The sequence below is a fragment of the Cariama cristata genome, unplaced genomic scaffold (assembly GCF_000690535.1).
Source record: "Cariama cristata isolate BGI_N322 unplaced genomic scaffold, ASM69053v1 scaffold13219, whole genome shotgun sequence".
Lineage (NCBI taxonomy): Eukaryota > Metazoa > Chordata > Aves > Cariamiformes > Cariamidae > Cariama > Cariama cristata.
The window spans coordinates 3646-28366 of record NW_009635349.1 but is presented as its reverse complement, the minus strand read 5'-3'; the positions used below and the strand labels follow the sequence as shown (position 1 = coordinate 28366).

General features: G+C 37.3%; 1 protein-coding gene across 1 annotated transcript; it reads right to left on the bottom strand.

Annotated features, from left to right (window-relative positions):
- Nucleotides 1-275: 275 nt before the first annotated feature.
- Nucleotides 276-24721, bottom strand: LOC104155674 (macrophage mannose receptor 1-like; the record flags this gene model as incomplete). Its single annotated transcript, XM_009707515.1, has 8 exons — nucleotides 24457-24721; nucleotides 22815-22988; nucleotides 17865-18029; nucleotides 14601-14714; nucleotides 12082-12228; nucleotides 7379-7561; nucleotides 3932-4089; nucleotides 276-389 (listed from the first exon to the last, which is right to left on the bottom strand). Coding segments are annotated over exons 1-8 (1320 nt in total), but the record flags the coding sequence as incomplete, so codon positions are not given.

The window sequence follows — 24721 nt, the reverse complement described above, 5'->3', positions numbered from 1 at the left end:
AACGAAAAATGGCCGGCTGCAGGGACTACAGGTTTGAGTTTTGGTTTAAGTTCTGTAAAAAGAAAGGGAGCATCAAGAGCCAAATGACAGTCAGAGCCTAGATTTATTCATATGTATCACCTATCCCATCTTCCATAGAAATGAGAAGGCCAACTGTTCTGAACATGACAACACAGAACCCATCTTTCCTGTTTTATCTGTCATCTAGGTGGCCTTTTCTCTTCTTAATCATTCCTAGCAGCCTATTCAGACCAGACAGCTTTTTCTTCACTTACTCTCTGGCAGCCCATGTCAATAGTTTCCTCTTCCACAGGAGCTTCTGACATGGGTTTCCTTTTACAGATGTAGCCAATTTTCTTTTCACAAGAATGGTCTGCCCAAAATCCATCCTGAACATAAGCACAGAACATTGCAGTCAAGTGGGATTTAGTCTTAAAAAAAGGTACTTCATGCTTTAAAGTATTTAATTATTTTTGCTAGCTTCAAAAGAAGCAGAAACTACACCTCAGTTCAATTCTTAATTCCAACCTCATTCAAACCTCACTTCTACTGGGGCTGATTCACCATTGACTTAAATCCTTCTTTGGTTATTACCTTTCTGAAAAGCAAACCCTTGGAGGTGCACTGAACGCTGCCACTTTTAGCATGGCACATAGGACATGACCAGCAAGTCTAAATCTTATTGTTTTGAGACTCTGGCTGTTGAATTAATATTATTTTAATACTCAACCAAGTGTTAGATCCTTTTTATAATCCTGGGTCATCTTCTATTAACAGATCTGCCTAGATACATACAAGCAAACACACACCACTGCATGTATCTGTAACCATTCTTGCCTCCTTGTAACTGAACTGCTTGTGTGTTCTAGTGGCTCAGTCTGAGCATACACTTCAGGACTTTACTGACTATACAAAGTAGGGTGAGGAGACAAATAGGAATGACTCCTATTTTTCCATCCATTTACCTATCCAGTAGGTTTAAATGAATGACCACATGGAGGGGTGTGCTGGCTTTGGTTGGGATAGGGTTAATTTTCTTCATACTAGCTAGCATGGGGCCATGTTTTGGATTTGTGCTGAAAACAGTGGGATGTTTTTGTTAGTGCTGAGTCTTTTCTGCTTCTCACACCACCCTACCAATGAGTAGGCTGGGAGTGCACAAGAATCTGGGAGGGGACACAGCCAGGACAGCTGACCCCAACTGATCAAAGAGATATTCCATATCATATGAAGTCACATTCACATAAAAAGCTGGGGGAAGAAGGAATGGGGGGACGTTCAGAGTTACGGCATTTGTCTTCCCAAGTAACTGTTATGGATGATGGAGTCCTGCTTTCTGGAGATGGCTGCGTTTTTTGTGATTTTACCCCAGTTGTCAGCTGGGGTAAAATCACAAGAAGGGGGGGGAAATATTAGATAGAAAAATATTAGATAGACCAACAGTGGTTCTTTCAGGGCTTGGCATTGCAGAGTGGCATGAATTTACTCCAGACCATGCTTTTCTGCCCTGCACCTGAGGATACTGCTAGGGCTAGTTGCAATCTCTCCCTACCTCACCTTTTTCCTAAAGTCTTAGGGAATTAACCAGGCATGTCCTTCCTCTAAACTCGCAAGAGAAACTAAGGTAGCTGCCTCTTCCCTAGAGAAATGCAACAGGTGCTAAAAATCAAATTATCACAAGGAGTGATTTGCTTAGATTTGCAGAAAATTAGAATCTGGTGGATCTCAGCTTCTGTACACAAATAGAGATTTTGAACCTGAATCAAAGTTCCCCAAAATTCTGTAACACTTGGCTTGGCCAGAAAATGCCATCCAGATCCTCAGAGAGACACAAAACTTTTAAAATACTAGCCAAATTATGAAATGCCTGTCAACCTCTAACCTCCTCTAATATTTCCTGCACCAATACTTCCATGTACAACACTATAAACCTCCAAAGTTCACATCAACAGATGAAGGTAGCTAAAGGGCACAGGATGGTAGATGAGACAAAACCTCAACTATGTGTTCCTTGCAACTTACTACGCACATGTATCAAGGTCAGTTGTCTTGCAAACCTCCCATTCCTGAGCAAGTTCTCCAGCCTTGACCAATATAAAAGTTCTTGAAGCGACCGCCATTTACAATCTCAAATGACTGACCCTCACATTTGAGCATTCAGCTGCCTTCCTCTGACTGACCCTATAATTCTGTTAGACAAAAAATCTACTACTTCCTCAACCAGCACTGGCATAGCCACTGCACAGACAATGGAGCACAAAAATCTTCACACCCTTAAAAATGTGTTTATTCCAATACCATGTGCACCATGGCCTGGTTGCCATGGAAGAAATATACATTTAGACTCTTCTCACCAGAGCACAGCCACTAACGCAATGCAGAAGAATTTTTAATAGAATATAATCTTACCCATGCTTGTGACCAGTGCAAAACTCTTCACTAAAATGCACATCAAATTCTAACTTTCCAGACCCATCTGACTGCACATGGAGTTCCTTCTCCCAGCTGAGCTCGTACAGCAATGAAACTGTAGATCTGAGCTTTGGCCCAGCCAGAGAACAGCTCCACAAATACACATAGCTCTGCCCAATTTTGGGAGGTTAGTATGCTGTACCCTATACAGGTTTGCCTCTTCCATGGATAGTACTGCAGTTTTCTCTCTCAAGGATGCTGTTCTAGTTCTCTTCCTCATTCCTTCCAGGAACTGATGATGTTGTCCCTTTTTCTTCTACTGCTGCACCTGCTAACTCCCATACAGCTTCTTCCAGCTGCAGAGTTGGCTCAGCCCTTTCCTGTTGCACCCAATCTAAATTTCTGGGCTTCACTATTTGTGCACCAGAATGATGAAGACACATGAACCAGCTGCATGCATACATGCCACTGTTGCTGTTGAGGATAGCACCTAAGTGAAGCAAGTTAGAAAACTAGGCCTATTGGGGCTTGAGTGTGGGCTTGCCCTATGAGGCAAGCTCTGTATAGTGTTCAGACCAATTGGGAAAAACTTTTCTGTTCTCCTTTATAATTTATAAGTGCGCTTGCCAAAAGTACAACCCTCAAGTTTCAATTTTGCAAAATTAGAAAATGCCTTTGGTATGGGTAAATACCTTTTTCCTCCCAACAGAACAGGTAAATCCCAAAGAAAGTTCAATATTTCTAATTATCACAAAGAGGAAAAATATCATTTTGCAACATCACACGCAGACTGACTTTCATATCAGGTATTATCTCAGCTCCGGTAGTACACCCAGGTCATCAATCATTGCCATATTCCAAAAGGCAGCCTTTTCAAAGCAGTCTTTTAGTTGTAGGTGTACAGTCACTCAGTAAAAGCTTCCACTAATGCCACTGCTAACTCCTTTCTCACAACTTTTCATGTACAGTGCAGATACAACCATAACATCTAATCCACCTAGGCCTGAGATTTATAACTTTGCCTAGAAAAAGAAAATGAAGGTTTCTGTTTTCTTCTGAAGACATTATTTCTCTCTAACATCATTAAAAATTGCTAGTGCAATTTTTTAAGGTAGGTGTATATCCCATATTTAGTCAAAGCAGAAAAAATCCAAACATATTCATAATGTCTTTGTAGCTTCCTGAAGAAAAGCATTTACAAGGCCATGTGCTTCACAGTGTAATGAAGAGTTTCTTCAAAAAAGCTGGCATGCACAAACTGAAATCCATAAATAAGGATCTTGGGGGGCAGTTGCCTTCAAGGAAAGCTGCCACCTGCCTGCTTCTCTGGGAAGACAACAAAAACAACTTTCTGGCAACCTTGAACAGGGATCCTCCCTCAAAAAAGTAACACCTATAAGACTCTAAATTAGGCTGCTTCAAATAGTAATATCTCATACTTTTGTGCTCTTGCATAGAAAAAAGCCCAAACGATAAATGAAATTATAAGATAATTAAGTCAATAGCTATATGACTTTACCTTTCCCTTCATAACAACGCAGTCCTCTTGCCTGTTGTTTGCATGAGTGGGTTCTCCAGGAAGCCACTTGGTGTAGGTGACAGGTGTCCCATCGCTCCATTCAAAATACATCTGAACCTTGAGGTCATTCAACCCAATCCATAGCTCATCAACTGGCTCTAAAACATACAATTAACAAGGTTGATAATAGTCCTTTTATTTGACATGAACTTTTATCTTCATGGAACAGACAATAATTTATTCTCAGGAAGTTTAAAAGGCAGTCACAGGAAATTAAGGCTCTCTGTTTCATAAAGAGGGCAGACCATTCCTCATATACCCACTCCAGTCATCAGGAAAGGCCACTCACTGCAGCGGCAATATCATTAAGAGTGTATAACTTTGTTTAAAACAGCCAAAATACTCTCTGTTGCATTATGTTGCAACACAACTAGGTTCATTCTTGTTTTCCAGCTCAAAACTCTTGTAATAATGTGTGAATAAACACCTGAATAAAATGCTACCTCCTCTTTTCCTCCTACCTTAAAATCCTCCACTCTAACACTTTGTTACTGTAATGTTCATACCTAGTTTTGTTCTGAATAAACTATATGAATGAGGATTAAAAATTTGGGTATTTATAATCAGTCTGAAGTCTGTAGTCATCGAAACGTATTCCTCTCTACAACTGATTTTATGACTTTGTTCAGTGCAATTGGCATATTTTAAATTATTATTTAATTATTTATTTATAGTCCGTCACTTACCCTGTGCTAAAGGCAGCAGGTGTTTCCTTTTGTCCACAACACTGTGACTCAGATGATACTGACCAACTACATGCACAGTCCTTTCCTTAGACAGCAGTCTTTCCAAGCGAAGTATGAACTACTTGGTTGCTAGAACTTACTCATTATGAGTATTTTTCACAAATGATAGGGAGACTACTTTTTAACAGTTTTTTCCACTGCTTATGACCTCGCATTTCTACAACCTGCCTACAGCACTCAGAGGTTTTTCCTGTTCAATTTGTTATCATAGCTCTTGCTTTCTTCTGCAAGTCTTCCTCTAACATCCTCTCTCCAGACATATCACAGTCAGCTTGACAATGAAATCACCCATGGAAATTAAACCTGGCATTGTGAGCCCACCCAAAAAGACATCAGCTGCAGGAGTGGGTGTCTCAATGGAACTGGAACTGTTTCTTTTCTGTTGCAGCAGAAGTGCCTGTAAAACAGTTAAAAGTCATTGCCCCCAAGGCAATCCTTTCTGGTTAACACATTTCTGACGGAGGTTTTCCTAGATAGTCTCACAAGTTAAAACTCTCCTGTGACAACACAAGAAGGACATGAAGATGATCAGAGGGCTAGGGTTGTTCAGCCTGGAGAAGAGAAGGCTCTGGGGAGACCTCAGAGCAGCCTTCCAGTATCTAAAGGGGGCCTACCAGAAAGTTGGGGAGGGACTTTTTACAGCTCTGTGAAGCCTTTTCCTACATAACATTTTCTCCTCTGAAGAAGAAATGCTGTCATAGAGATTTCCATTCATCTCTAAAGTTGAGTGACTAAATACCAAGATTTTTTTCTTTCCCAGCCACTTATAAAGAAGCTGTTTCCCACTCTCTCAGACATGCACTGAGCAATATTTGCACCATATCACATGCTGGACTTCCATGCAAACATCCAGAATGCAATTCTTTATTCTTCTTCATATTCCTCCCTAAAGTTCTCCTTTGTGCGTGATGCCAACAAAAGCTCAGCTACTATGACAATACGAATCTTGTTGTACCCCTTCTTCCTTTGTTTTATCATGGGACTATGAATTGTTTGGCTCAAAGACAGACTTTTGTTCTTCCTGCACAGCACTTATTATAGCACAATTCTGATGCAGACAAGATTTTCTAGGCACTGCAATATATGTGTTCTCATCTCAGTGTGTTCACCACTGGGTGAACCCACCTACCCACAACAAGGTAATCTGATACTGTCATAAACTGCCGTAAAAGGCTTCTTTAGTTGTTCCAATTTTGCTCCTCTGAAAAGAATGCTTTCGAAATAGTCCATTGCAGTGACTGTGCCATATGTGAGATGCCTGGTTTCCTTCAGGACTATTTACCTTTCAGAAATATTCACTTTTACAAAAACAATGCAGCACAGCCAGTTCAGGAAATGTCTTTGGAGAAGGCATTAAGCCATGAAATAATCTACTTCCAAGGAGTAAGGTGAAAATACAACTAATTTCCTTTAGAGCCTAACTTCTTTCAAATGTCTTAATGTGTCATCAAGAGGTCTCACCTTTTCTAATAATCTCCTTTGAAAGAGTGAAAGTTTTATGCTGTTCATGAAAGAACAACAAATCACTTTTTCAGGAATGTGAGGACAAGCACAAGTTACCATGGAGTTGGCTAGGACACAAAACTAAATCATATCAGCTATTTAAGGATTGCCACTCCAAGATTGCTGTTACACTGCAGCTCAAAGCAGCTTACTGCACTTTCTGTGAAAGATAAACTGACTCACACTTACCTCGCACTAAAACCACACATAGGATCAGTTACTACAAAAGAAGCATAGATAGGTGTGAACATGTTCCTGACATCAAAAAGCAGCAACTGATGCTACATGTAAAATCAAGTTCATGTAAAACAATAGCAACCACAAAATTACCTAAGCGTCAGCATGATTGCATCTCCCTTAATAAGCACACGGCAGCTGTAGCCTAACTTGCTCTGCGACAACTCGAATATGAGCTCAGAAACCAAGCACCTAAGTACCATATTTAATTTGGGGCACATCTGAATCCACATACTTGGACAGGCAGTTTCCTTTTTCAGAAGAAACACAAGCAGTGTGACTTGAAAAATAAAGACATGGCAGTGCTGGTTATAGGACCCAGATCTTCCCACATTGTCTTTGACCAATAGACTTTGCTTCCCCTCATCTATCTAGGTTGCCCAGAGAGGTGGTGGAAGCCCCATCCCTGGATGCATTCAAGGTCAGGCTGGATGGGGCTCTGAGCAACCTTATCCAGTTGGAGAAGTCCTGCTCACCTGCTCACCGCAGGGGGGTAGGACTAGATGACCTCTAAAGGTCCCTTCCAGCCCAAATGATTCTATGATTCTATGATCTTTGCAGACGAAGAGTATAAATCCTTCCAGCTTCTGAAAGGTTGAAAATTGTTTTAATCTGTATAAAAGGAGGTAGAAGCAGACCCTAAGAAACAGGAATTTGGGGTTGATGCAACTCACATCATTGACTGCAGTTTTTCTGTGAAGGTACAGTTTGTTTCATTTTCTTGCTCTCATTGTGGTTTTTTTCTTCCACAGATTTTTTAAATTTAAAATTTAACTCCTTCTGCACCCTGTGATCATTATTTTTTAAACAGCCTCCTCCTTTTATTAATAGGTAAGACATATTCAAAACTCTTTATTTTCTTAGTGTAAATATATATATGTTATTGTAAAAAAATACTCACGATACCCAAGCTGAGAAATAACAAAGCTGTACTCTTCAACATTGTGAATGCTCGCCAGATCTCCATCCTCTTTCCTGCAAGATGTTAAGGCATCTTTCCATATTTTGGGGTCCCTGTGAATTACGTAACAGTGACCAGCATATGACATCCATTGATCAGGACATCTAATAGGCACATTAGTCTCTGAAAAGAAAAATTACCATGAAGAGTTTCAGAATTCTATTCTTAACTAAAGATTGAAAATCACATAAGATTTAACAAATAAATTAATCATGTATTTTTTTCATGAAGAACAGCAGAGCCAAAAAATATTTACAGGGATAATAATCTGCATGCATGACTGGAATTTGAAACTTCCAGATTTTTTTTGTTAAAAACACTACAGTTGCAAACAATGGCTTGCATGTTGTGAAAAGGCAGAATTAAAAATTACCATAAACCAAAGTTTTTACTTTTATGTACATACATACATACTAAAAGGTAAGGTTTGCAGAGCTGTGCTTTATCATTTTTCTACACTCCTCTCAGTATTTCTGTTCCTGCTCCATACTGTATTGTTCTATGTTAAGAACCTGGGCTTACAAAACATATTTATGAAGGTAATTTTTTTCCCTAAACCTTAGGCATTTTATGCATTAGCCCCATTTGCTAGACTAGCAAAGAAAAGATAACTGGTTCTACAGGATCACGAGAGAACCCAAGTAAGAATACTGCTTTTAGGAATCCTTTTTAAAAGATTCATTGAGAAAATTTTACTGTCAAAGTAAACGATTTATGCTTAAAACTTGCTTTAAAAGTTCAACAGAACAGCACCAAAGTACTGCCAACAACCACATTGCTGTTCAGCAAACAATTCAGCCTTGGGAGGAGTGCCACCCAAACATATAATAGACAGAACGTTGCTGTTGTAGAAACAAATCATGATTCGTGCAACATTTATTTACAATCAACAGACGGGTTTAGTAAACACCAATATAGAGAGTAGAACAAGGACAGCAGGTTTGTAGAAATTCTGTTGGCAAAAAACTTGTATATGTCAGGGAAGGAGAAGCAACGTGTTTGTGTATGACTGAGGTATATTCTGTAGAAATATTTAAGTAGGCATCCAAAGTCATGACCAGTCAGGCTCAGGTTGCAAGCACATCCTGCTTCAACTGGAATATGCTGATGATTGGTAGATACTTAGTGTGAAAACATAAATTTCTAGCACAGCTATAAACAGTGTCTGCTGTTTGCACATCTGCCTGAAAAAAGTGCTAGCATGTTCTCATGAAGTTTAAGTAAAACTGAACTTTTTGACTCCAGGACAAGGGGCACAGTGCTTGGTCAGAGCCCTGTCAGTCCTGCCATAGGAGAGGAAGAACTGGAGTAGAGAGTGGGGGAATCCCAGAAAACCAAACTGAATGTACGTGGTGGTGTTGGCAGAAACGAGAGATGACAGAGGTGGTAAACGCTGTTGTAGAGATTGGTCTGATGCTTCAGAAAGCTGCCTAATTTGTCCTATGTTTGGTCTCAGCTCTGAGCATATGCATTTTACAGTGCTTTGCTACAACAGTCAGAGAATTGCTTTGAAAAAATATCTATGCATATATGCACCTCCAACACACTTAGTGCACCCTTCTGCAAACTGCAAACCCTGAATAGAACAGACCTGGCTACAAAAACAGTCAGAAAAGTATTTATTCCCCAGTGAGCCTGTAAGAGTCTCTTTTTGAGACTGGAGGAGGCTGTGTGACTATTACTGTAAACACTAAAGCAGCTATGGCGGGGTGGGAAAATATTTTGCTTGTAAATCCAGTAACACTAGGGAATTGTTGCAGACTGCAAAACAAGAAAAGCAGTTGACAGTCTAGTTTCTTTGGTGCAAGTCTTATTGAATGACCTAACTGGGGATTTCTCAGTAAGAGAAACTCTTCAGTTCTTAATTTCCAGTACTTAGCAAAAATTAACTCTGAGCTTCTCTATTTTTCTTTTCTAAAAAATATGTGGCAAATCAAAGCCATACAATCTATTTTCTCATCCTAATGGAAACAAGTACTACTCCATGAACTTCATTTGACTTAACAAGAGAAGTAATGCAAATTACAACAAATAAGATATAACAAAACGAAATCACATTAATGTGTAAAAAATGTTATCCCAAATGTAAAGCTTATGAATGTACTGTGGAATAGATCAAGATACAGAAATCAAGTTTGTAAGCGTAGAATGGTTATTCCTCAAACAGAGAGCAAATACTTTTGTAAACTGTAAGCTTGGCTTCCTGAAGTCTGAAGATCTCACAGTGATTGACTTGGGAGTCTAAAAGAGTGAAAGCACTAGCTGAAGTTTGTGTCTTGATTCAGGTAAATTTCTCCCTCTCACACCGATCCTCTGTGGTCTGATAAAAGAGAGCTCACACAGCAGTCACAACGGTGACACTAAGAGCATTTCCTCTAGTTGAATGTTTTATGAAACATTTGGAAACAATACTTTAAGATCACTGCACCTTGTTGGATTGGGAAGAAATCTATTTTAGCAGTCACCTGGTGGAGGCAGACAGACAGATTGCCTGTCCTTAGAAAATTAAGCTAAAAAATAAGCAAGTTTTGCAGGTGAAATTAACAAGTTTCTATCAATCCGCTTTGCTGTATTACAGGGCAAATGCTTTGAAGCCCTAAGGTGCTATATCACTTCGATGTATACAATGATGTGGCCCCCTGCTGGAAAAAACACTTGTGCTACAAAAAAAAAAAAAATGTACAGCTGTTGGCTTTGTGAAAATCTCCATCTGCAACAAAAATAAATATTCTCTAAAGATTTTTCTCTACTTTGTTTTGGACACAAGTATGATTATATTCTGTTGTAAAGTGTTCTTCTACCCCACAGTCCTCACATACTGCCTTGTTAGACTCAATTGTAACTTCTAGGGTTAAAATTTCAAAGGATTGACTCTGAGTTTAATGTTAAGTGCACAATTAAGTCCATACACGAATTAGCAATTAATTTATTTCTTGACTCAGGAGCCCTAGTCAGGAAAACATCATCGGCCATGAGTTTTCCTTTACATCATTAGAAGTTGAGGGCACTTAACACCTTGCATGATTGTATGCTTATCCCTTTTATGACTTCCGCCCATGGGACATTTTGGAAAATATTTCATGAAGTAAATCACTGCCAATCTCTGGTTAATCTTTCGCCATGTTTGCCCAGCAATTTCTGTACAATTGAAAACTTTTGTCTTATTTCTCTTCTTCCTCCAAATTACTGGTAAACTGGGCACGGGAGCAGTGGAGAGAATCAAAAGCCTAATGCATAAGAAAGAGATGGCCATTAGATGCCTCAGAACTGAATTTAAATCTAAATGAAAGAGCAGCCATTATTGAATTGACAGTATATTTATAGGCATCAGTGTTTAAGAATTGATGTATGAAACCTGAAAAGCTGAGTAGGAGCCAATTGAACAATCTAAGACAACCTACATAAACCAAACGATGTGGTTATCAGCTGTATACAAATACTAACAAGACTTTACATCTTCATTTAGGAAACAATTAAAATATGCACAGAAGGTCTCTGCTAAGGCAACAAATATGCTAGAATTCAATACTGAAGCATTAATTTAAGTATTAAATAATGATTTCAATATTTAATTAATGAGACACTAGCTTTTTCTCGTGTTTTTTTTTCTCCTAGCAGTGAAGCAAAACAAATTAGACAGAGGTCTGTGTTCTAAGAGGTTTTGACTGGACTGGTTATATATTGGCAAAAGCAAGAAAAATGCTAAAAGACATGGTTTTTAAGCCAAATGTCAAACACTAAGTTTCCAAAACATTTGATTTGCCAATAATGCATATTAATAAATGGACTGGAAATCCAGTAATGGTTTGGTTTTCTGCTTCTAAAACCTATACAAAATAATGTCAGTGGATTTGGGAGATACCTGTATGTCCTGGAAAGGGAAAGAATCTTGGAAAGAACAGAAAGAAGGAGTGATGAAATAAAGGAATAAGTTACAGGGTTTTTATAGTACACAGAGACACAATAAGGAAACAGGTCTAAATAAAGCTATGAAAACTTATCCCTGATTTACCTTTCATATGTACATTAGGCAAGAGCCAGAATTATATTTCTTCTGAAAATGTGTCTGTATATATATAATTTAAATAATTTCAAAAATAAATTAAATAGTTTTTTATATATAAATAAATACATTTATATTTAGATATAAATATATGTATCTATATAAAAAATATTTAACTCTCTGAAAGGAATACTAAAAAATTCTTCTAGTCCACTACCAACTTGCACTGGCAAACTTACTCTTTCATAAGTAGTAAAAAGGACAGCAAGAAGAAACAGATTAGTTTCACTGAGTACATGGGGCTTTAGATGACGACATCACCTTTTTAAGCATTAAATTATTTCTCTTTTTATTTTATGAACAAAATCTGACAGTTCTGCTTAGTTTTGGAAAAGAGAACTCCACCATTTCTGCAATTTAGAACTCAAAGCTACTGCAGAAAGATTACTACACAGGAAGTATGGAGGCCAGAACAAAAAGGAAGTACACACTGTTCACTTTTACAGAGAATCTTGCTCAAGCCACAGTCTGCAGAGACCTTTGCTTGGTTTTACCATGTGCAATAACAAATACTTATTAGAATTACAGATAAAAACCACTGGCCATTAATAACTTGTTGAGGATTTATTACCAAGCCTACCTGTAGGAATAATGAAAGATTCTAAAGTAGTATTTCCTCGTTTACAAATATAGCCCAGTTTCTGATCACATTCCCGATTCTCCCACTTAGCACCTTTGCCAGGATTTAATGCTGCACAGATTTTTCCAGGTTCTGGAGAGGGATGTCCTTTAAAAAAAATACAAAAGAAAACCTCAACAACAACAACAAAGTACAACCACATCATGGTTACCTTTCCAGTTTCTCTCACATTCCAATCTGTTCCGTGCTTTAATTACAAGATACATTAACATATAGACAATCGTGATTCTCCACAGTCCTTTAGACTGAATGGGACAGTTCATTTCCTTAAACTTGCTTTTTCACAGCCACCACAAGTTGAGATATTTACCCAGTTCACAATTCAATAGCCTCTTCACAGGTTCAAAGTCTTGATGGAACGTATTACAGTGCACCTATTTATTTTGTGGTTTGGGGTTTTTTTCTCCTTTTCTAAAGCAAGAAATTCTAAACTCCAGAGCACAATCTTTAGGTGAAAAAACAGTTCAGTAAGTTAGTCAAATTCTGTGCTTATAATAGTAAAGACAGAAAAATTATAAGTAATTATTTTGGTAATGTGAACTTCTTATCCACTTCTCTAAACAACACAACAATAGCAGGATATTTGGATATTTTCAGTTGAATATTAGCATTAACACTAACGGAAACATCTAGAATAAAATTAGAACCTGTAGAACAGAACAAATTTCTCCAATAAACCAGATGAACTTTTCAAGATCTGATCTAGTGTGATTAAACTCAATATGGATTTTCTTCCATTTCTGAACACATGCCACTATACCATATGACAAGCAAGCATCAGTACTGCTCAGCAATAAACACAGTGAAACAATATTTTTTAGTGTGCAAGATTGTTGACTGAAAATTTTCTTATACCATTATGATTTCAGTACCTTAGATTACAGTTAGTGTTATACTTTCAGTCATCTTGTATCTTCTTGCCACAGGAGAAAAAGATATGCTTACTTCAAAAACACAAATTTAAATTGTTTTAACGCACAAAAAAATTTCAGCTGTTGGCAGTTAGCTCTCCCAAATGCCTAACCTGTATAATTTTAGTTTCAGTGTTGATAACTTAGTTCCCTTTGTCTTTCTGTTATTTATTTAGGGCTAATGAGATGGAAGAATATGAAGCTTCCACAAATTCTTTTAAAATATACTAGTGGATGAACAGCCAGGTTTTGAACATCCAGGGTAATGGGGATGAGATACAGGTAGGCTGACCAAAGTAAAGTCATGAAGGAGATAGCACAAATATAAAATAGGTTATACAGACTGAAGAGTATTATCTTTGAATGAAATTAAGGAGCATAAGGAGTTAAAGGTAAATGGAGCCCATTTTGGTTACACCAAAACCCATTAATTCTTTACAGGACAAATGAGTGTTGTCTGTAGTTTTAGCAACCATGAACAGCTCCCCTTGCTGCTTTGGCTCCACCTCACAATCAGTTTTCCCCCATTCTTCATTACATGGAGATCCTCTTGGATGACAGGCCTATAAATACCTCCACAGCAACTTGCAGTTCAGCCCATCTGTTCACCTTCTGTGCGCACTCCATTGGAGAGCTATTTATAAAATCATTCAATTCACTCTTCAAAGCTTACCTAGTCAAGAAATTTGTCCACCTAAAGTGTACTTTTGGCCTTGTCTACACAAGGAAGCCACTGGGTGATATGGTGGACTGTGTGTTCATAGCTACTGCAGATTAAGTATGTGACATGCTCAGTGAAGATAAAGAAGAGTATTACAATGCATAACTTCAGACATCTACTTTAAATTAATCTGCAAAGGCTTCCTGAATAGCCAGTGTAAGGGAACAAGGGTCCTGTGAAAAGACACCTTAACATAGGTACTCTGAATAGTAAAGCAGAAAAGCACCTCTTCTCTACTGTGAATACAGATGGCATAGAGACTAGCGTTTTATTAATGGCACCAGAGTTCAACATCGCAACTACAGGTGCAAATAGCTGGGTTTGCTTCAGAGTAGACTAGCCTAACACGGTCAGTTTGACACATGTTACCACCATGGGTTTGTTAATCCGCAATGAAAATGAAAATCTAAAGTAAATAACCAAAACAAATTGGAAAGGAATGGAATTTTAAAAACAAACAAACAAACAAAAACATACACTGACCAGTCTAATCTCACAAATGAAGACACCTATGCCATTAATTTTATTCTGTATTCATATAGAAATAAAGTAAATTAAGAAGATATACAAATGAAGTGTAAATAGATGATTTTTAAAACTTGCCTCTGGATTTTGAGGCTACCATTTCCATTGTGAATAATAAAATAAGCTGAGTGTGTATTCCTAGGTTAAGGGTTGCTACTCACAGTGTTTATAACCACAGTTAGAATCTTTCAACATCAAACAAGTTCAATAATTGCAGGAGAATAGAGTGTTAGAAAAGAAATATGTTACATGATGACCAAATTTTTGCCTTTTAAATGGATTAGCAATATGTTTAACCTTACCTGGAACCCAATTTAAGTATCGAAAAGGAGAACCACCAACCCATTGCCATCCACTGTTGAAATTCAAACTGTTAAGACCAAACCAGAGAGCAGAACTCAATCTGCCAGTCAAACCTAGGTAACAGAGACAAAGAGAGATACTGGAAGTGCACAGCAAGAGCAAACACTTTCTCAAACTTTAAGAGCTGAATTCTAGCTAAACTGTCTACTTCTGCTTTTCCCTGGTACAAGTTTTAACAACTTTCAACCTTTCGGTTAAGATGGCTATACTAAACCTGCAAAACATGTCATCTTACATGGGTTGCTTTAGTTTTACGGTTTTCATACTTTTAGGTGTGGAGGATTTTATTACAATAGAAGACAAAATGACACTTCCGCATGTTCTTTGTAAACCAATGATCAGAAATATGAAACAAATAGTTTTTTTCCAGAATTATAAAATATGAAATTGATAAAGTAGCACAAAAGGTCACAAAACCAAAAACCAGTTTTCTAAAATGAAATGTGAATAGTTTCCTATTGTGTATTTTCCCTTCCAATGAAATTAACAAGTGAGTTTCAAATTTACAAAATATTGTAAAGTAAAAAAACTGTTCACATTTTATCAAGCTACATTAAAATACAATCATTCCAAATACCATCTTTTTAACAGCACATCTTGTACATTTTTCAAATTCATCTGATTTCACTTCTTTAACCAAAGATAAGTCAGCCTTCCAAAATCAGTTCCAACTTATTGCTCTAGTTCTGAAAAGCACCTAGAAACATCATGCTTACGTACTTTCTGAATCCTCTAGCATTATTTATAGTCATTATTGATCAACTTTCTATCTCTGCCTTTTGTATAAGACTTGGAAGCTCAGCTGGATGACCACTGATTTCTTTGAATTAAATGTATTTCTGCATAGCTCACAGAAAATCATTGTGCAATATGTATTATTTCTGCTTCTACCAATGGCATCGTGCCAGTATGTAATTTTGCTCTGTATATTTTGGTTGTCTTTGACACCATGATTATGGGCAGCACTTGATGCATGGCAACGTTAAAAGCAGGGTTAGTTAAGCACTGGAAGGACTGAAATGTAATAGCAGAGCCTGATTTGGCACCAACACATTAATGTGTTCCAGTACTCCTATACAAACAAGTTGTGGTTAAGACAATCAAGAACTGAGGATGACAGGAAAACCTGGTACTGCCAGGGTAGCTGTAGAATGGAAAACTGATTTTCACATACATTTGGCAGCCATATCTACTAGTTTGCAATCAAAACGCACCTAGTAATAACTCATTCCTGTATGTTAGTGCCAGGCTGCTCCCTTGAGCATCAGTTTCAATAATTTCATCACATTCAGTTTAAAAAAAAAAAAAAAAAAAAAAAAAAAAAACACAAACCATGTTTTGATCAAATCCTTAAATTGAAAATAAAAGTTTAGACAGAACAGACCATTTATAGCATTAAAAATATATTTATCCTTCCTCTGAATGGGAGAAATATGGATTTGATGGATGGACTATTAGACAGATAAGCAATTGGTTGGATGTCTGTATCCAAACAGTTAGAGTCAACGGCGCAATGTCCAAATGCAAACCAGTAACAAGTGGTGTCCTTCTAGGGTCTGTATTGGGACTGATACTATTAAATATCTGCATCAATTACACAGACAGGGAGACTGAGTACCCCCTCAGGAAGTTCGCAGACGACACCAAGTGGAGTGGTGCGGTTGGTTTGCTTGAGGGAAGGGAAGGCATCCAGAGGGTCTTTGACAGACTTGAGGAGTAGGCCCATGTGAACCTCACGAAGTTCAGCAAGGCCAAGTGCAAGGTCCTGCACCTTGGTCGGGGCAATCCCCAATATCAATATGGACTGGGGGATGGAGAGATTGAGAACAGCCCTGCAGAGGAAGACTTGGGGGTAGCGGTGGATGAAAAGCTGGACATGGCCCAGCAATGTGCTCTTGCAGCCCAGAAAGCCAACGGTATCCGGGGCTGCATCCAAAGAAGCGTGGCCAGCAGGTCGAGGGAGGTGGTTCTCCCTCCCTACTTCACATGGGGTACTGCATCCACTTCTCAGGTCCCCAGTACAAGACAGACATGTCTTGTTAGAGCAGGTCCAGAGGAGGGCACTAAAATTCATCAGAGGGTTGAAACATCCCTCCTGTGAAGAATGGCTGAGAGAGTTGGGGTTGTTCAGCCTGGAGAAGTGAAGGCTCTGGAGAGATCTTATCACAGCCTGTCAATATATAAAGGGGCCTTATAAGAAAGATGGTGAGCAACTTTTTACTCGGGCCTGTAGTGACAGGACAAGGGGCAATGGTTTTAAAATGAAAGACAGTAGATTTAGATCGGACATAATGAAAAATTTTTTACGATGAGGGTGGTGAGGCTCTGGAACAGGTTGCCCAGAGAAGTTGTGGATCCTCATCATTAGAAGTGTTCAAGGTCAGGTTAGATGGGGCTTTGAGTAATCTGAGTGAAAGATGTCCCTGCTTGTGTCTGTGGGGTTGGACTAGGTGACCTCTACATGTCCCTTCCAACCCAAACCATTCTTGAATTCTCTGATTCTATCAACTTACATAGTACAACATATAGTTTATGGCATAGATTAGTTTATCTTCCACCTGATGTAACATATTCAAAATAGTTTCTGATCTATTTAACAGGTGAATTAGTGCACTATTTCATGTGTGTATACAGGCTAAGAAGGTAATAAAGAGGAGACTCTCATCGTAGACTGTAAATACATTCAAGTACAAATTCAGGAGACAGTTTTCTCAAAGAAGTCTGGAAATTACTTCAAAAAACATTGAAGGAGATTGAAAATAAAACAAGCTATTTGTGAGTCCTTTGTTAGTTCTTTTTCTTTCTTTCATATTTTAGCGCATATTGATGATGCAACAGCTTTAATGAGATGGGTCAAAAATGCTGACTAGTACACACAACAAGTAGAGCACGAGAAGGATGCAACCTTGGTATCTGCACCTTTTGTTTACAAACTATTTTGCATTTTCCTGCAATATTCATTCTTTATTGCTTGCACTAATTTCTGTATTTTTTATGTTGCTGTAAGTTTCTGGCAATAGTCGCTCAGGATAAAATAATAATTATCTGTCAGACTTTTCCAGCTGAATCATTCAAGATAACGATTATAATCTACTAATTATCAGAATTGAACAAACATCCATTTTCAAGACGGAACATGCTATGTAAGTGTCACTATTACAATAATGTACTTTTTAAAAAAATCATAGATAATATTACCCTACCTGTCAGGTATGTTTGTTCATGCAACTCTGTAATGCTTAATAACTCTGCCTTCTGTTGTTGACAGCTTTTTCTTGCCTGGTGCCATTTCAGAGCTGCCTCAGAGTTTATCTGGTACTGGACATTTGTTAAAGGATCTGTATTCCACAACAGATCAATACTATTAACTGTAGGGAGAAAAAGAAATGTTGTAACTGATCATGAAGACAGAGCCATAAAAAATATAGATTAAATTGTGTAGCAAAAATACACAAAGCCTAAACACTGCTATAGACAATTGGTTTGAAAGGAGTCCTGAGGCTCTCTAATGTGTTAGTAAATCCAGGGCAGAGCTAAACCATGACAGCTGTGTTGGACAGTACACAGGTAATGAAACAAGGTCACCATTTTCTCTGGTATAACAAAGCTGCTGTTTCAAGTAGAAGATAAACTACTAAAGTCATGCTAGAAGAGTTGGTTTGTCACTGTGGAGAAAACCACTAAAAACTTTGAGAGTGATGCCAGCTATTTTTTTTTACTAATTTTGGGTACTATGTAAAGTGGCTACGGATTTTCTTACTGTGATAGAGGTAATCAGATCCAAGCACTGAATGCAAAACTTAAATTATCAGCATCCATCTCACACTTTCCTGCAATTCTTGATTTGTCTTATGCATGTAACTGACATATCATCACGCTTTCTTCTCTGCCACATGATCTGACTGTGATCTCCTTGAATACCTGAACTTAGCACATTTTGGCAATGTCAAACCAGTGAAAATGTCTTTTTTTTTTAGAAGTGGCCCCAGAAGGTACCACACTCCTTACACTGCTGCAGTCTCTCCTGGCTTTTCTCAATTGAATCCCCACCATAAGCAACAGAAAACAGTGGAATCTTGCTCTGCTAAAAATGGAACCTATAGGACGACCCAACATTGAGCTAAATATCACACAAAGAGATTAAAATTGCATGACAAAAGCAGAACATAGCAGAAGTCACCGTATGTCTGCTGACAATGGGAAAACGACTGAAATTTCTGCAGCCTGTACCAGAGTTTCTCAAGTTGCAAGCTGTGAAAAATTTGAGAGAAAGAGGTCTTTTCCTTTTCCTAATTAATAGAGCTCAGAAAACTTAAGTGTGCAAGTAAGAGGAAAAGAGTACAATAAACAAAACTGAAGACAAAGGATGATACATGTTAAATGTCAGCAGGTCAGTAACCAGTTCCACATTTTCCTGTATTAAATCTGATAATCTATAGATAATAAGAAGTGTTTCTTTTCAAATTATCCTTATTTAAAAAAAATAATATATATATATATAATCTACTGTAATAATGACATTTGGCTAAAAACAGGAACTTTCATCCCATTATCTTTATCCACAAACCACCTTCTGTCCAAATTTTATGACTACCAGAAAGCAAAATTTCTTCACTACACTATGTTCTACAAGATCATAAATTCCTGTACACAAGCACAAACCTGGGATAAAATGGGGATTGCAAAAATAGTAAAATCTATAATTCAGTAAATACAACTGGCTCTGACTTGATAGAAAGGGGTTTATAAATCTTGTACAATTATTACAGAGTAAGAGGTAAACAAGTCTCAGGCATTCATCCAGCCTTCCACCTCACACTCCCAGTTTCATAATTTATAACTGATTTGCATATGGTGCTGTCCTGTAGACCTTTGGTTTTACATAAAAGTAAAGTTAATTTCTGAACCTTGGAAAATTTGTCTTTAAGATATTTGAGTTCTATGAGGTTAAACACCTTCAAAGAGCAGGATTTTGGAAAACAGATATGCTATTGTTTAAAGCTCAGTATTCCCAGAGAAACCAGATGATGAATCACTTTTCTGGAATGATATATTTTAACTTCTAAACTAAATTAATGTTAAACCACACTTGTCCCTTGTACATAACCAGAAACAGACTAAAAAAGCTGAACCTTATCCCTACACAGGTGAATTCAGTATGCATTCTTTTTATACACTGAAATTAGTGAGAACTAGCTATTTCCACTACAATTACTATCAAAAACCTGGAAGTACAATATAGTAAGTCAGAAGATTTCGCTCGTGTCTTTGAAAGTTCTGTCTTGCAAAGCAAAGCAGACCAAAAATGCATTGAATTTCAGGTATAGCCCTGGATGGACAAGTTCAAGCTTATAGGAAAGGCATTAAGTCCCAACCAATGCAGACATTCATGACATTTATAATTAAAAAAAATGTCAACATAGTTATCATGAATTAGAAAATGGAAGAATATTGAGAGATTTTAATTTCAAAATTGCAAGCTGAAATCTGGCCTTTGACTAGCAGTAACAATAAAGTGTTCTTGTTTGTTTAGTTATCCATCCAAAGCAAGTTGGAGTCTCAGTCCAATATCCTTGGAAACCGCATGAATAGAATCATGACAAACAAAAACTGAATATAAATCTTGTTAGATAGTCTATAAAATAACTGCCATTGCTTCCTCTCTGAGCATACAGTAGGGAAGAAATCTCATAATAAAGACATTACAGTTTATGTGAATTCATAGCATAGTATATGAAGATACAATGCTGTCAATAGTAGAAAAGTCTGAATTATACTAAACTTCCTTCACATGCTTATCTTCACTCTTTTCCTAAAGTGTTCCTCTATTTCTTTTGCCTAGATTAATTTAAGAGGTCCAAAGTCAGACTATGAGTTCCAGGTAAAGCAGAAGAAACAACACAATTAGTCCTATGTAACTCAGACTACCAATTCACCAGGCATTTTGAAACAGACATCAAACCACAATGAAAAGCCCTTCAAAACATCTCAAAACACCACCATGGGAAAAAAGCCTGTCATAAAAATAAATTCAGTATTTGTGAATGAATATAAGGATGTAGATTTGCTCAATAATTAACATACCAGACTAAGAATATCTAAATATTTCCTTATTCTCTGTACTTTTTGTTTTCTTACTAGTCAGCTGCAAGTTTTATGCATCACTTATAAGGCTTTCTAAACTTGTCACAGAAATCCTAGCTCTTTGATCTGTCAAAAAAAGGGTCCTCAGTGGACTTTCGCCCACTTGAGTAAAGCCATAGGCACACCATATGACTCGCTCTCCCAACGGTCTTACCCTGTGCAACCTGCTTTCTTCCCCAACAGGTACTCTTACATTGCAGTGCAACAGACAGCTCAAAAAGACACAGTGTAACCTGTAAAGAACCAGTATTTCCCAGGCTAGTAAAAATTGTCTGATGCAGCAACAGTTCTCAGTTTCTTCCTGTGGGTTTTAAGTTTCTACTGTCACTGTATCAGCATCTTTTTAAAGCACCAACTAAAGGGTCATACTCACAGTTAAGTTACCTCCACTGGTCAAATTTCTACACCTCTATTTAGTATAATAACTGTTATAACTATAGTCTTATGCCCTCTTCATTTTGGAGAACATTTGAGCTGGTTTTGCTCCCAATGAAAAGAAGTGACTGGTTCAATCATGATAATTTCACTGTATGTCCAGGCCCCAGTACGAACAGCTGTAACAGTTTGCATCATATATTTTCATATAGGCACCTTTGCTCCCCCAGACAGTTCAAGAAACAACAAACACTTTAATCTTCATAAATAAACTTTAAAATGCAAAGACTTCAACATTCTATGCTTAAAGGCGGTGGTAAAATTTATTAACTTATCACTCTCTCATGCAGTGCATTCCTCTTTCATAGGGCTGACTAAAACTTCTGCTACCACAGCCTGTCTCTCATTAAAATATATGACCCAAACTTGAATATTTTATAGCCACTACTGAAGAATCAGGAAGGAAACATGCAGGCAATCAGCATAAACCAACTTTTTCCAAAAACAATCACAGCCATCTGAATGGATTTCCTTGAATTATGCCAAAGAATTAAACAAAACTTTAATGATGTCTCCTATTTGCTGTACTCAAAGAATGCTAGACAGGTAGCATTCTTAAGTTGATCTTACCTATGTTGTATTAATGGGATTGATATTCCCAACATGTTTTAATATCTTGAAAATAATACTGATATAGGAAAAAAATGCAATTTTTATTTGTCTGAAGTAAGGATTGCAACATTCATGGAGATCAGGCAAGGACACTGATACTTCACGATCAAGACAGTTAAGATCAACCCAAACTGTTTTTCTCACATCAAAGGAAAGACATTTTTCTCCTTAGCTCTGACTGTGGTCAGCTGGAGCTTTACAGCAAAACACAATAATAAAGAAGAAGAGAGGAAGAAGCGCTACCTTTCTCAGCATGACAGAAAAAGAAGCAGCTTGCAGACAAAATATTTAGTACATATTTTACAGAAGTTCAGAAAAACTTTATTCAAATTTAAAAGAATTCAAATACATACAGGCATATTACTCCAATCTGCTTAAACTAATATCAACATTTATAAATAAGGTTCTGTATATTCATAATAGTACAGTTGAAACTCTAACTATATACAAACCAGGGAATTTAGAACATAAATACTTCTCATTGATTTTAAATTCAGAATTACAACATAGCACACAGATTTGGGAAATACTGGGACTTAGCAAAAAGTTCATGTAAGCTCCTCCATGCTTAAAAGACAACTCATTCTACAAAGTGGTCTTAATTTTCAGTTAAGCTACATTCTAGCTTCCAATTCTGCTGCACAAATTTCGACATGGCCTTTGCATATACTAATGAAACATCTTTACATCTAATTAACTTTCTATTTAAGTAAATGGTGTGATTACAGATTCCAGCCCATGATTAACACACTTTCACCTGGATGTAGTTGATCAATTTATATTTTTTTTTATGCTAGGCCCAATATTTGCATATTTAAGTAATTCCTAAAAGGAACTGAATGGAGACAGAAAAACACACCATTTCCAACTGTATTTTGTACAGTAAAGCACATGATAAGGACACCAGTATTTCCAGGCAGCTGAATAACAGCACAGCAGAAACATGAACACACAAAACTTACATTTCAATGGGCAAAATCCATATAACTTGTCAACATCAAAGTCTGAAGTGGTTCCACACCAGAACCAGCCATCTGATCTGCCAGCATCTGTGCAGTCAGCGTACCATTTATCACCAAACTTAAAAGGGAATACACAAGGTGCTCCATTGGCATTTCCTTTCACTGTGTAGGTATCTAAGGAGACACAACAATTTAAAAATGTATAAGTAGCAATAACCATGGGATATATACCAGTTCAGCTTAATGATCATATTATGGCATAGCATAGCAAGTGGAGCTTGCTAACTTAGTATATAAACTGCACTAGAAAAGAGACATTGATAGTTTTGCTCTCTAGGTCTAAGCTGATACCCACGTCCACAATGAAACAAATTTTTTGCTTAAGGAGACCACTGACTGGAACTGACTGAGTCAAGACAAGTATATTCCTGTGCTAATTTTTACATGTATAACAATCAAAAGCATAAAATCCACATAGTTTACCATTTTTTTAAAAAAGAACAAACAACTGCTGATTCTTGTGCCAATAATCCACTCAACTGCTGACCATTTTAGACAGGGAAGAGCATGTACATATAAACTTTAAATATACATACCACAGAGTGACTCCAATATACTATGCCCAAATAAAATTTCCATTGGCATCTAAAGATAATTTTCGTTTCATCAGAAATCTGACTCAATGAAACTTACCAAAGTAACTAAAGCAATTTTCTATGAGTGCACATATAATGTACATGCATTGACAGGAGGACATGCAGAGGAACACTACCTGACAGGGACTACTAGAGAGGCGACATATCATGGTCACTGTCTCACAGAGCTGCTAGAAAACAAAGTAGGAAGGAATGACAGGCCTTCACGCAGTCTTCCCCCCTGCCTCCTTTCACATAATTTGCTTTGCTAGGGTTCTTTTATTCTGGCTTTAGACCAAGGACGAGTACTATAATCAGCCACTGTGTAAACCACAGAAAATGCATCCATACCTCCTTCTGTGACCATTTCTGTTTATCAAAGAATACTAAATGGGAAGCCAAACATACTCCCAGATACTTATCATAAATATATGGATATAGGTATATAGGTATCATACATAACTTTTTCAAATGTAACTATTTAAAATATCTTGTTTCTTTGTCTAACACTTCAGCATCAACTCTGAGACCTACTTCAAACACCTAAGAAGGTATCTTCAATATACTAGAGCTGAAGATACCAAGAATTAACAAAATCCTTACAGCATAATTAGTATTCACTTCCTAAGGAAAAAAAAAAACATAATCAACAGACTATACCTTACACTACATCTTTCTGTACACATGTGAATAGTAAAAGCTATCATCAACTGTTGTGTAATAATTATACACAAGTTCTGAATAACCATAGACTTTTTCCCCCTCTCCAAATGAATCACTATGGTGTATGGTTAATTATCTATCAGAATTTTGACAACTTTGACCAAAAAGCAAAATGAACCCCTCAAAGAGCATAAAATACACACTCAAGTATTGCTGATTTCTCCAGAAGTCACACTCACTGATCATTAACAAGACAAAGGAAATTCTCCTATGCTTCCAAATATTTTCATTAGATATGCATAGAAATGAGTTTGAAATACAGAAATTAATTTACAGAACTTTACCTTCATAGCCTCGAGAACACAAATCGTCTGTGGTTCCGTAGACTTTCCACCTGCTCCATAAACCAGATCCCTTGTACAGCATAATATTCCTTTCCTGTCTGTTTCCATAGTTGAAAAACAAATCTTCCCCTTGGATTGCAAAAAGAGTCTCGTTTCTGCATTCCCATCGCTGAAGTTCACTAGCCTTGTCACAAGGATACAGAGTGATCGGAACCCAGTCTTTCTTCGAAGGCACTCCCAAGCACAATTTGAACGCTATGCTCAT